The 14,097-nt window shown below is 39.0% G+C and overlaps 3 protein-coding genes across 52 annotated transcripts in view; all 3 read left to right on the top strand.

Moving 5' to 3' along the window:
- The first annotated feature begins 523 nt into the window (after positions 1-523).
- Positions 524-3,864, top strand: LOC106787587 (endocuticle structural glycoprotein SgAbd-1-like). The gene is made up of 3 exons (XM_014750040.1): positions 524-687; positions 1,502-1,638; positions 3,136-3,864. Exons 1-3 carry the CDS (start codon positions 676-678, stop codon positions 3,401-3,403), a joined length of 417 nt encoding a protein of 138 aa, XP_014605526.1. The 5' UTR covers positions 524-675; the 3' UTR covers positions 3,404-3,864.
- Positions 3,865-7,994: 4,130 nt separating this feature from the next.
- LOC106787615 (endocuticle structural glycoprotein SgAbd-2-like) lies at positions 7,995-9,502 on the top strand. The gene is made up of 4 exons (XM_014750144.1): positions 7,995-8,474; positions 8,615-8,745; positions 8,975-9,128; positions 9,237-9,502. Exons 1-4 carry the CDS (start codon positions 8,403-8,405, stop codon positions 9,453-9,455), a joined length of 576 nt encoding a protein of 191 aa, XP_014605630.1. The 5' UTR covers positions 7,995-8,402; the 3' UTR covers positions 9,456-9,502.
- Positions 9,503-11,112: 1,610 nt separating this feature from the next.
- LOC106787588 (calcium-activated potassium channel slowpoke) overlaps positions 11,113-14,097 on the top strand; it is an 81,153-nt gene continuing 78,168 nt past the window's right edge. For all 50 annotated transcript variants that reach the window (XM_014750082.1, XM_014750069.1, XM_014750066.1 and 47 more), the window contains exon 1: positions 11,113-13,140. In XM_014750082.1, the coding sequence (XP_014605568.1) occupies positions 12,835-13,140 (306 nt within the window). In that variant the 5' untranslated portion in view covers positions 11,113-12,834. The remainder of the gene's footprint in view (positions 13,141-14,097) is intronic.

Here is a 14,097-nt window from a genome sequence, read left to right as displayed (position 1 = left end):
CCTTATCTCCCATATAAAATGTAGGCACAATATACTTACTTACACGTATAAGTAGAAATATGTAAATGTATCTACATAACTACATTAATAGATAGATAGATAGGTAGATAAATAGAAAGAGAAATGAGAATAAGGTAGTCTTAGGAAAAAATTCTGAGCATACAAAGGACGGAGTTCGAGTGTAAGTAATAATTATTATCGTATCGGGTATGAAAGGTCAGGTTAAGTCAGGCAAATCTTCTTCTCGAATTCGCGGGAGGGGCAAATACGGCCCACGGAATAGTTCGAGTGAGGAAGGGTAGGGTAGGAAAGGGAGAGAAGGAGGGAATGTGCCATCTTTTAAGTGCAACTGGCTGCTTCGAATTACACGAACGCTTCGAAGATTAATTCTCCCCTTCAACCTCTCGTTAAGCATCGTTGTCTTTGTGGCGGGGCGGATGGTAGTCCAGAAGGAGAATGCGACGTTGACTATAAAACCTCATCATGACCAACCTGGCCACTGTAATCTTCGACAGTGCCTAGAACCACTCTGTGTATCACATAATCCTCTTCATCGTCATTTCGGTGAACATAAATTCGAGTAATTTGCGCCTGTCAAACTTAACCACTTTATCGTTTTACACGTCATTTTAATTTGACTTTTTCCGTTATTTCTTACGGATCTACGAAGACACTATGAAGATCCTTGTGAGTGAAATAAGATTATCATCTGCTTTTGATTTTATCAATAGAATTTCTTGGGTTAATACTAATTAAGTTTCTATTGGGTTGGATTTAATGGACGCTGTTGTAAGCTCGTTGTTAAATTATCAATTTCAATTGTATTACTCTTTATTTCATAATTTTAACTCGTTAACGAAAGGTCAACATAAGAGAACATCGATATCTATGTAATAATTAATAATAACGCAAATTTTTGCGGTTCGATAAATCGTTAAAACATTATTTAAACGTATCGTTTAAAAGCCGTAGGACGTACGACTAATTGGCATATCAAAAGAACGCGCCGTGGCGACACGTGCCGCGCGCATATTCATTCGCGGTCATACCGCGAATGAAGAAACCGCAGTTCCCGGTTATGCTTATTATTATTCATAAACGCGCCGACAGTCCATAAAGATCAAAACTTTTTCAACGTTCCAATCGTCCCACTTGTGTCCTTATTTTGCCTGAGGAACATCCTTTCGATCGTGACTAACGCGCAGATTATTCACGCTTGTCCTGCGTCTTATTTAAAGAAATTGATTATATGAACGGATATAAAGTAGACGCTTCCAATGTTATTTTATAATCGAATCAATAAAAATAAATTGTCTTTAACGGGCTAAAAATTAAACTAGAAATTCTTTGAAATAGATATCGTAATAAGCTTATTTTGATTTGATTTATCTGAATTTGATTTTAATTGAAAATATGCCGCACGTTTGAACTTCCAACACTGACCATGTCCAACTTTTCTTTTTGACACGCTTGAGATTGTTTGTATTTTGAACGTTTGTAGGTGCTGTTACTCGGTCTGACGGTGGCGTCATATGCACAATACAACAGATATCCATACAACCCCGAGTACTACGGCAGACACATCGCCATATTGCGACAATCGAAAGACACAGCACCAGACGGATCTTACTCCTACAGGTGAGACTGTCCGTTCTTCCATCGATAAACAGCACCGAGGTGTTCGTCCGTTTGTTTCGTTTCCTCAAGAGCGATCTCGACACGGTCGAAGGATCTCGGTTGCTCTTTCCTTTTGAAATTACGTATATACCTACATATAACCGGGATAATTCGCGCGTATTATAAACTACTCGTCACGCGTCGAAGATGTAATCATGCTCGTTAGCACGTTCGCCTCCATTTTTATTTCCAATCGTGCCACGATTTTCGGCTCCGATGAGCACGACCAAGAACTGGCCTTCGAAAGAATGAGAAAAGAACGATCGAACTACGAAATTTTTAATAGAAAAGAAAACATGAAACATCTATTTCTCTCATTATTTTTGTTTTCAAACTATTAAACTTCATTATGCATCCATCTAATCAGATGTGATTGAATTGATCGAACACTTTCTTCGTCTCGTGAAGGAATCCTAGTAAAACATGAGAAGCAACATCGTGATATGGCCACCGAATCATTGCATATACACACGCTCGATAAAGATAGCTAATTGACTTCGATGTTAATCGTCCATGTTAATCGCCTGCGCAGTTCGCAATAACGGATTGCGCAATCGAACAATTACAATCGACCTACCTACCTACGTATCTGCCTACCTATCTACCTACCTACCTACCTGTCCACTTTCCGTCCCATCAACAGCCACACTCTGGCTGTTCGTATGTCTTTGTAAAATCGCACTTAACTCTTCTCAGACACCTCCCATGACACCTGCGTTGTGTGACGCCTCACAGATCTACCGACATCTCTCTTTTTCCTCCTCAAACTTGGCAATTATCTTCTTTCTTTTCTTATCTTTAACTTTCTTTCTTCGTCCTTTGCAACCCCTTCCCGTTTCTTTTTTCAATCATATTTTTCTTCCCATAATTTTGCCTTTTTTTGTTTAAAGGATTAAGATTACTCGGTGTTATTATTTCTTGTGTATAATAATAAAAATCATGTCAATAATTGGAATCTATTTTTCTACTAAAATCATTATCGACATCCGCAAGAAACCGATCTTTTTCGTTTTACATAATCGCGTTTATTATTCTGTAGATTTTTATCATCCTGTGTATGACATATCATCAATGGTAGTCCCGTTTCACGGAAATCCTTGTTATAATATTTCCAGCAATTATTCTTGTTCTTGATAATAAAAACTCTGTTTTTTATTTTTTTTTTTTTTTTTTTTAATTAATATAATGTATTCTCAAAGCTGAACAACTCTTAACATCCTGTATATATCTATAAATAATATATGAAGGATAAACATCTTCTTTCCTAATTTGAGTAGACATTCGTGAGTAAGTAAACCTAAAGGTCCTGAATATCTCAGTGATCCAAAGTAATATAAAAAGCGAAAGACGTGATTTCGATTCTCAAAACAATCTAATAAGTAAGACCAATGCAAGAATGATCCCACAAATAAGTAAAACACATAAGATTCTTGATCTAAATAGAAAATATTTTTTCAGTTACGATACCGAAAATGGAATCTCGGTAGCGGAACAAGGACGTCCAAAGAATATTGGTCCAGCCCAAATCGAAGAGGTTAGAGGTCAATATAGTTATACAGCACCAGACGGTACCCCGATATTGGTCACTTACACCGCAGACGAGAACGGCTTTCAAGCGAGCGGTGCTCACCTACCTACACCTCCGCCCATTCCACCTGCCATCCAACGAGCCCTCAGCTACAACGCGGCTCATCCCGAGGAGGAGGAGCCTTACAGGAGATACTAGACATGACATTATGTTTATCGATTTCTATTCTATTTTTCTCTTCCATTTTTCTCCTTCTCTATTTCTTTCTTTATTTCTTTCTTTCTTTTTTTTTTCATTATATTACTCTTATCGTTCTTTACGATTATATTATATCAGGAGTATCAGGACGATTCGTTCGCGATCGACAACGAAGATGATCGTCTTTTATTCTTCTATTCTTCTCCTTATTTTTTTTCTTTGAGGATATATTATTTTTCAAACCAGCTAGCTTGCTAAGACACTAACTAGAAAAACCACGAGAAACTGCCTATAACATCTACGAACGTGTAGTTGTCCTTTTCATTAGATCCTCCACGTGGATAGATAAAGAAAAATAGTAAAGAAATTGAACGAGGAGGATCAAAGAGGATTGCTTTTATTTAACGTTTTAAATTATACTCCTTTTATTACTCTTTTCTCTTTTTCTCTTTCTTTCTATCTTTTTCTCTCTCTCTCTCTCTTTCTCTCTCTTTTAGCAATTTCTATTTTTGATATACGTACTCGTCAATTCGTTTCGTGTGAAAAGCCAAGTAGGTAATTACCATTAGAGGCTAAATCACATCGAAAAGTATTTGGATAATGATCTGTTAGAACTAAAGATTTATTTGGAAAGATAAAGGACAATGTTATCGTAACGTAATATCTAGATGTTTAAAAAGAAAGGAAATTGTCTTTATGTGATCGATCTAGCGTGAAAAAGTTTAATGTAATTTCCTTTGACGAAATAATCGATGCTAACGAAATCCAAATAAGAAGAAAAATCCGAGAGAAAGAGTGAGAGAGAGAGAGAGAGAGAGAGAGAAATAAAGAGACAGTTTGCTGGATACTATACGAAGAGGAGAGATCACTTATGATTAGAAAAGAGCTGCTTCAGATTTATCGAGACGATAAAACGTCAAATTAACGCGCGCTATTATTGTTCTTTTAATAGAATGTAACCGCTTGTTTCTTTGTACGATGGTAAATACATGCAATCGACTTGAAATTGAGTTATATCTTTCCGTACCTGTTATTTATAATACCAGAAGAACTTAAGTTTGACCAATTAATAAACGAGCAACCTACTGGTAGCTGTCTAACCCAGCTATCAATTAAATCGTTATTATTACGGAGGCGTTAAATTTTAGGAAACCAACTCGAAATGCCACTCGTAGTTAATGTTAATGGTAATCGTAATATCACGTTTAAAGGTGAGTCAGTGAAAGCAAATCATCGGCCTCCTCTTTGCGTTGCACAACGATCAACCAACCAACCAACCAACCAACTAACCGACCGAACGAACGAACGGTCGACCGAATGGACGACTCTGGCTCATCCCAGGATTTAACATTTTCACCGTGAACAGCTTGGAACTTCGTTTCTGGCACCTCTTGAGAGGCATTCACGAAAGCCGTGAAAGTTTGAAAGTACCATCGAGATCCTTTTACTATGAATTTAGCGATTCTATTTTCTCGTCGCTGATCTTTATCGCAATCTTTAACGATTGAATGTTTAACCTTGAATACCTTAAAACATTTGTTCATCAAACAAATGACAAATTGATATAGATTTGTTTTATATTAATTAAGACTATGATTGATGGGGAATTTAATGATAATAAACATTAAGATTATATCAATTAATGTTTTATTGTAATAAAAGAATGAAAAGAAACGAATTATTACGGATACATTTATTCTTAATCTTACATAAGTGACACCTGTTAGAAGATAAATGAAATCATGAAATTTATAATACAAAAAGGAATTAGCAAGACTGGCGAAAGAAATAGTAAATGCATAAGAGTCAGTCTCTCTACGAAACGTATGTTAACTGACCGGGGATGTCAAACGGCGCCTTTGACATTGGGGTCAGGATGTCACGTAGTGCTTTCCATTCTGTGACACAATCGAAAAGGAAGCAGAAGGAGCTGTCAGCTCGATGGTATTGTTAGAATGGCAGATAGACGAAATCGATATTTTGCATACAATCGTGAAACGTTTTGATCTTTGCGCACGAGGGATATATCGGTCAAGGAGATCGATGGACACCTGGGCGAGTCGTATCCTGTCACGAAAATGACTATAATTTCATCGACCGCAACACCTTTCAGTGATTTTCATAATTTTTCCTTTATTTTTTTTTTTTTATTTTCCCATTAATTTTTTATTTCCATATATACTTTAACGAGAATGATCAATGATCGAGATCCGATCGTGTCATTTTTATTAAAAATTAATAAGACGATAATAAAGTTGAATATAAATTCAGAACACAAACTTATAAAAGGTAATAGATAGATCTAATATATTTACATATATCGACTTACGACAAATTGCTGGAGCAATGGTAGAGTTAAGTGCAATTAACCATCGATTAATCATTTAGATGCACGATATGTCGATACAAGCGACCTTTTGAAGCTCTAATTATCACGATGCTCGAATCCTTGCACGTAAAAACAGAGAGAAAGAGAAGAGTCGAGATATTGCTGACAGCTAGGCTCCACTGGGCGTGGATCTTCTAGGATGGATTCCTTTCGCTTTCGTCACGGACCGGAAAGAAAAGAAGGGCAGAGCACAAAGAGAGGAGTCGGCCAGAAATGCCAGAATGATTGCACAATAACTTTTAGCGAGTTATTCGCCGAGTTACGGGAATAAGGCAGCGTGGAATAGTGATGATCCTTTGCAATGATGACGACGACGACGACGACGATGATGATGCTAATGATAGTCAGCCATAAAGATGATAACTTTTACATTAGGTGGAAAGTCAACTGCCGGGTCACGGAATTGTTAACGAAAGTTTTGATAGAATACCTAGGAGTAAGGAAAAGTAGGATCACAGATAAAGCAAGCAGAAAGATAGATAGAGAGGGAGAGAGAAAGAGTGAGAGAAAGGAAAGATAGACGATCACCTTAACTTCGTGGACAATAAGTAGGATAAAGAGAGGAAGTAGCAAGATCAGCGAGCGTCGGCAGTGATCTTGAATCTTAGTAAGAGATATCCGAGAAATTACATTGTGTTCTCTCAGGGGACTTATCGTCAGAAATTCGATAACTGCGTATCTACATACTTTCACGAGAATTCCTGGAATATCCTTGATTTATAGATGCACCATTTTATACCCGAGTTGTACCGTGAGAAGATCGAGACACTCATCCCACACATCTCGTTCCATTTGGAATTCAGTATATTTACGTGCATCACCTTTAGGCGTTTAGCGTAATGTTTGCAACGATCAAGAAAATATTTGAAAGCACGTGTTTGTTGTTAAATTAATGATCGAATAATATTTTACTTACTTTCTTATTTAATGAGATATATCTGTTCTTTGCGAACAAATCTAAAATCTTGTAACTATTAAGACTCTTTGTCAGGATCAACAAGGATCTCTTGCGAACCTGTTGTCTCATCTAAGATGGTTCTAGATCTCGCGGAATGCTCTCGGCGTCTCGGAGAATTATTCGAACCTGGTCTGACCTTTCTGGTTTTATTAACCACATTGACTTAGGTATGCCTCGTCATCGTTGTGAGCTTTCAGACTCACCACGACGCGGATAGAAGGCATACCTTCGGGGGCCTCCCAGGCGAGCATCCTACTCGAGAATTATGCAAACCGATCCGCGCCTAGCCGTTCAATGCCCAACTTAAATTGCCTTACGTACCGCCTTCTTCTTTCGTTTCCTTCCACTGATCGAATCTGTCTATCTTTATACTCGTTTCTACCCAAATTGGGACAATTTACGATGAAAACATCGAACGATCGATTTCGTAACTTTTATCTCATTAAAATAATGATAATGTTTGCAATAGGATCGTTATGATGTATGCATACGTAATATGGTTGGAAACTTGAATACTGTAATACAAATATCTGATAAAATGATCAATAAAATCAGATAACATTGTCAAAAGTTTCATTCTAATTACAATCATTTATTATCTATTTCGATTAGAAATTAGTTAAACTCATTAAGTGACAATTCGTACATATTGTACTCATTTTATCATTGCATAATTTCTCATCATCATTTTCAGGGACGTTTCGCAAGATCGATTAATTTATATTCAATTGGAATCCTCGATATGAAACGAGAGAAATGTCGAGTTGTTTTCATTTGTTCGTAGTTATGCAAAAATTTCTCAGAACACATTAATTCGTATCGGGTATGCGTTCATACATTAGCAGATTATTAAAGGAATAATACCTAATTCGCGATAATCATATTTTAACTAGACTCTGTTCACAAATCGCACGGTCTACCTTTAAGCCAAGACATCTGCAATATTACGACTTATAGACGATCATACACCGGTCCTGTATAAGATAAAGGTAGATAGCAGAGTTAGCGATGCTCTCTGGGAGTGGTCTCACCTAAGAACAATGCGTTTACGCCTTTGGATGGCGAAAAGCAGAGAGCAAATTATGAATATATCAGGAATGAAATCATCGTTGGTGATCGTACGCCTTCGCGGATGCGTTTATGAATTGACAAAACATCGTATCTTGACACTTTCATTTATTATTCCAGCAGGTAGTTTTGCTCTTATTTATTTGCTGTCACAATTTTTTTCTCTTTTTTTTGAATTTTTTTAAATGTTAAAACCAACATTCTCCAAAGTGTATGCGACGTATATATTGTTCATCTAAATTTATGTTTTTTTTTTTCTAAAACATACTGTCTCTATTTTCGTTCCACGTTTAATCATATTGGTTTGATGTTGTAATAATGTATATGAGATAACATTGAGTTGATTATTAAACGATAACAATACATTAACGCTTCTAAAACATAGATATATACGTAAGTACAAATGACTCCGGGATCGGTGTGACCTCGAACGTGGGGTTGAGGTGGGGCGAGGATGCGAGGGCGCTTAGAACGACTTGCGTGCTTGAGAAGAGAGGAGAATGGACACCGATGTGGTCTAGAGGAGCAGAGAGAAGGGAAGATCTTGAGCGTCTTCATATAAATGCCAGCGGTATTCGTGGTTGATGCCACAGATTCGATACTCTTCAAATCGGCATCACGATCCGTGGAGAATCATCATCGTCATGCAGTACACAGTGAGTGTCTTTTCAAACTGCCATGTTCTTTCTATTTCTCTTTCGAGGAGTGTGGACATGTTCATAGAAATTATCGACATACTGTAATCACGTTCGTTCACGTTCGAACTATTCTAACTTCATATCTTTCGTGATTGCAGATACTGATCCTCGCTCTTGTTGGCTCTGCCTTGGGGCAGTACGGAGGTTTCAGAGGTTTCAATCAAAATCTCTTCCCGCAGACACCAAAGCCTAGTTATCAACCACAGCCGAAGTATCAACCGGAATACAGGTAAATGATATTTTTGATTTTTATTAGAAATGTTTTCATTTTCTTCGAGTAATCTTTTCGACATGTATACAACTAAAACTATAACCGTATCTAACATTTGTATTCTCAAACTATATTCTGGCAATTTATTCTGATGAAATTATCCAACACTCTTGGCACCCCTTTGTACCCTCTCGTAACATTCGAAGAAGTAAGACGAAGTAAATATCATTTATTCCCTTCACTCTAGCCCGTACAGTGGTCGGTTTATAGCAATTCGTAACCAGCAACGCGATTCTTTCCCCGACGGCACGTACAACTGGAGCTACGAGACAGAAAATGGAATTTCAGCTCAGGAAACAGGTCGCCCTAAAGCAGGTGGTGGTCCTGGACAGCAAGCCGAGGTAATTTCGAGACATACATTTTTGAAGATAAGAGATGTCTTATTGGACTTTTGATCTTGATTAAAAAAAAAAAGAACAGTAAAGAACATGCTTGATGTATGATCGTAGGCGGTGCAGGGTAGATTCTCGTACACGGCACCCGATGGTACACCTATTCAATTGGAATACGTAGCAGACGAAAATGGCTTCCGTCCACAAGGTGCTCATTTACCAACGCCACCCCCAATCCCAGAGGCTATAAGACGTGCGCTAGCAGCGAATCCACCTGGACCTGACGATTCGAACTACGGACCGGCTTACAATCAAATACCGTATAGAAGATATTAAAATCTCACCGGGTGTCGAGGGCGACGCCATTGCAGCTTCCTCGGTGTCAAGGACACCGCGCGATAGTTCGAACGACGTTCTTGCCTTTGGTATCTTCCTTCTCTGCTCAGCTTTCCTATATGGATGCAAGACCTCGTGTACGAACCTGAGAGAAAGAGAAAGAGAATGGAGTAGGTTCGCACACCAAAGCGTCATCGTTATATCTAACATATATAAATATATATATTTTTAATTATATTTACGGCAGGAAGGATGATGACACGACATTTGCCTAATCTATAACAACAATTTCGTAATAAATCAATAAATCTTTTAATAACTTTTGACATATTATTTCACGTCGGCGAGATACTAGGGAAAGTAAACCAGTATTTATAAAAATGAAAAAATATCATGGAAGACGATTTATCGTACCTTTTAACGGGATATCTTCTCTTTTACTTAGGTTTAATCTACGATATATAAACGAAACTCGTTTTCGTTTACATATCTTACATGATCTTATATAATCTTAAATTATTATCAAATGTATGACGTAAAGATCGATCAAACGAATACCTTAGATAGTCGGTAATCGTAGAGCGCCTTTTTTATCCTCGTTCTCGTTGGAACTTCAAGACTACAAGAGGGCGCTGGATTCGTCAATTCGTTATGCAAATGTTAATATTTTTTTCATTGTGCATAAAAAACGAAAGATTTCGATTGCAACAGTTTAATTTCCTCCCTAAATGTTCGTTGAACGAAAGTTTACGAAAACGTTTGAAACCATCTAAAATTGAATTCATTATTTCTTCGATAATCACGTTATTTACGCCTGTCCTTTAAGTATTTAACAAAAATGAAGTGTCGATAAATAATACGAAGAAATTGGTATGTAATAAGAGTCATAATTTAATGATCAAATATCGAGTTACATAACATTACGTTCTAAAACGAGTTGAGTTGCTTTTTACGAGAAAACTAGTGACAATAAGTTTAAGAATTATTTATTGAATTTTCAATGTAAAAGTAAAAGTAAAAGATTGGAAGTACTCATTATATCAAATCAATGTAATGCGAAAATTCGTGTATTGGCGGGCTTAATGTTAGCGACGCCAAGCGGTGAGCTTTCGAAGGTGCTCAGCCGCATGTAGATTGGCGAATGCGGTGTGTCGTAGGGGCTGACGGTGGGTTAGGGAGGAGAAGAGGACTCGGCTTGACTCGCAAGAGGGAGAGCGTGCGTCTCTCTACGTCAGGAAAAGCTTCGAGCTTATTGGTCCCGGTCCATTGTTGCGTATTGATTGCTGCGGAGCACTGGTATGGTCGTCGGGACCTTCGGTCGTCCTCGTCGTCGTCGTCGTCGTCGCCGCCGTCGCCGTCGTCGTCGGTGGTGTGCTGCAGCCCGATAGGCTAATAAAAACTAAACTTTAGTATACGCGCTCGAGAGTAGTAGGAGACGGTGCGAAACGAGCGATAGACGAAGAAGAAAAAGAGGAAGAAGAAGAAGAAGCAGAAAAAGAAGAAGAAGAAGTAGGAAGGTAGTAGAAGAAGAAGAACAACAACAAGAAGAAGTAGAAAAAGAAGAGGAGAAGCAGAGAAGAAGAAGTAGAATAAGGTGGTGGTAGTGGTGGTGGTGGTGGTGGTGGTGGTGGTGGTGGTGGCAGTGGTGGAGGTGGTGGTGGTTGGTGGTGGTGTTGGCGGTGGTGGTTGTGCTGGTGGTGGTGGTGGTGCTACTGCTGCTGCTACTGCTACAGCGAGAGCCTTCTCGAATAACTCGACTATCCTTTATCTTCATTTGCCGAAGATAGAACGTTTTGTTCTTGGTGTTAGAAAGGGCAAACGAACGAACGAACGAGTCGAGCGAGTGAGCGAGCGAACATAGTAAATACGGATAGTTTGTTATAATCGTCGTATAGTAGTTATCGTCATCGAGAAGCTCGTCTCTTTTAGGGGATAAAAGGAAAAGAGAGAGAGAGAAAGAGGGAGAGAGATAAAGAGAAAACAAAAGCAAAAGAAGAAGAGTCCTGGTGCTGGTGGACAGAGAGTATCATCGAGCAGCCAGTGCTTTTTCACGATTATTCACCCCACTTTGAGGAGGTGTAGGAAGATAAAAAGAAGAAGTAGAGGTGGAAAGTGTCTGTCGTGCTGTGGTGCCATATATATACGGATATATATATATACGCACGCATATACGTATATAGATGTATACACATATACTACATATACGTAAGTATATATATATACTATATAGGAAAGACAACGGCATTGACTGCCGGTTGGTCGAGTCGTCCTCGTCGTCGCGAGTGAGCACGAGATAGTAGAAGAGGACACACGTTGCTCGACGACGACAATTTTACTCGACGACGTGAAGGCGAGGCGACACGACGCGACACGACGCGACGCGTCACGACGAGAAGACGGGATGAAACTAACAGAGTCATTTTTCTTTCGTCTGATATGTTGACCGGGTAAAATCTTCTTCGCGTTCTCTTATTTTCTTTAAAAAAAAAAAAAAAGGTAGATCGAGAGAAAGAACAAATTCGCTAGGTCGTACGTGTTACGTTGGACGACGTTTCAGTGCGAAGTGAGATACGTTAAAATAACGTCGAAAGCGAACGCGAATAATTATTTTAATAATAACTATAAAAAAACGTTAAAAACAAGTAAACAATTTGTTACGAAAGAAAAAAAGGTGCGCGTAATTGTTGTGTTATTTTTGCAAGTGGTAATTTGATCAAAGAAAAGAGAACGAAAACGGGGAGAAAGAAAGAAAGAAGAAGAGGAGAAAGGTTGAGATAAACTAGGAAACGTATCAAGAAGTAGTGGGGGTGGGGTGGGGGTGGGGGGTTGATCGAGAGAGAAAGAGAGAGAGAGAGAGAGAGAGATAGAAGAGGGGTAAGTAGGTAAAGGGCAAAAGAGCGAGGAGAGAGAGAGTGAGAGAGAGAGAGCAGTCGTCTCGCGGCCGAGTTGAGGTGGTGGAAAGAGAGAGTGGTGAACGCAGGAGCAGCAGCAGCACGTACGTGAAGAGGGAAAAGAAAAAGAAGAAGAAGAAGAAAAAGAGGAAGAGGAGGAAGAGGAGAAGAAGGAGTTTGTCGGAAGAGATAAGGGGGTTGAAAGAAGGGAAGCGTGATAGCGCGAAGGAAATTTCTTGTGGTTGATAGAGTCGACAGTGCTGGTGGTGGAGGAGGAGGAAGGGGTGGAAGAAGAGGAAGAAGTGGTGGCGGGAGAAAGAGAGAAAGAGAAAGGACAGCAGCGGTGGAAGAGGAAAAAGGCGACGTTAGCCGCCGCGTGGCTTCGAAGGACGAGGAAATTATGAAGCGTATAAAGTGCGTGCGATCGGCCATCATAGTAGCTGTTGGCCGGTGAATGTGTGATCCGGGGGCAGCAGAGATCCGCCGGAATGACGAGCGAAGAGACGCCGACCGAGCAGCCCCCGGTAGATGACTGCCTAAAGGAGCGAAAATGGTGGTGCTTCTTGCTGTCGAGCATCTTCACGTTCCTCGCCGGGCTGCTTATCGTCCTCCTCTGGCGCGCGTTCGCCTTCCTTTGCTGCCGAAAAGAGCCCGAATTCGCCCCAAATGACCCGAAGCAGAAGGAGCATAAATCGAACCGCCATGGGAAGGAGTTCGAGGGAACTTTTATGACTGAGGCCAAAGATTGGGCCGGCGAGCTGATTTCCGGACAGACCACCACTGGACGTATTCTTGTAAGTATAATTTAATTTAATTCTAATTTTATTCATACTAGTATTTGTGTGTGTGTATTTGTATTTGTATTTTTTTTCTTTTCCCCTTTTTTTCGCGCGCCCTTTTTATTTCTATTTTATTTTTACACGTTTAAAAAGAGATTGAGTTATTAAACTCCCTTTGTATTATCTATCGGTTTTATCCTCCGTTTTAATGGTATGTATACCTTTTGAATTTGAAAGTATCGTCAACGGTAACGTAATAATACTCCTACAAAGTTTCAACCGTTCGACTTAGGTGTTTATATGTCATCGTTGATACGCGCACGCAAATACGCGTCATAAGCATGCTCCTCCCTCATTTTCTCTTTCTCTTTCTCTTTCTCTTTTTCTTTCTCTCTCTATCTCGCACGCGATGCGACACATTAACAGTAGTGTATACATCTACAGCGTTCCATTTCTAATATCTACTTAAGGTGACATGGGGGAAACTAAATGAAACTCGACGTTCACAGAGAGAAATCGAACGCGCTTGTTTATCGAGAATATTAAAGGGAGAGAGATAACAGAGATCTTTCGTGCTTTAAAGCAACGTTTTGACCTTTACTTTGTAAATACCTATCCAAAGGATATTACGAACTTCATCGTGTGTCTCTCGAATAACGCTAATAATTTAACACCTTAAAGATTTAACAGGAAGAAGGATTAAGAAAAATGATGAAAGAAAAAAGGGATTTTTCATCATTGCAAAAATTTCAGTGAAATCACAGCAACGTAGATGGCGTTGATAGTCCTCGAATGAAAGCAGTTTACTTTGTTTGTGTTTTAGACTCGTTAACTTTTTGAAAAGCTAAATAATAATAAAAAATAGTTACGAAACGTTAAGTATCGAACAATTTAGAAAGAGAAAAAACTGTCGACCATTAAAAGATAACATGTGTTCGTTCACGCGAACGTGGCTTGCCTCTCGTAAAACGT

Source organism: Polistes canadensis, unplaced genomic scaffold, assembly GCF_001313835.1.
Source record: "Polistes canadensis isolate GaletaPanama2010 unplaced genomic scaffold, ASM131383v1 scaffold_107, whole genome shotgun sequence".
In the NCBI taxonomy this organism is placed as follows: Eukaryota; Metazoa; Arthropoda; class Insecta; order Hymenoptera; family Vespidae; genus Polistes; species Polistes canadensis.
Note: the sequence above shows the minus strand (reverse complement) of the source record. Positions and strands in the feature narration are given on the sequence as shown.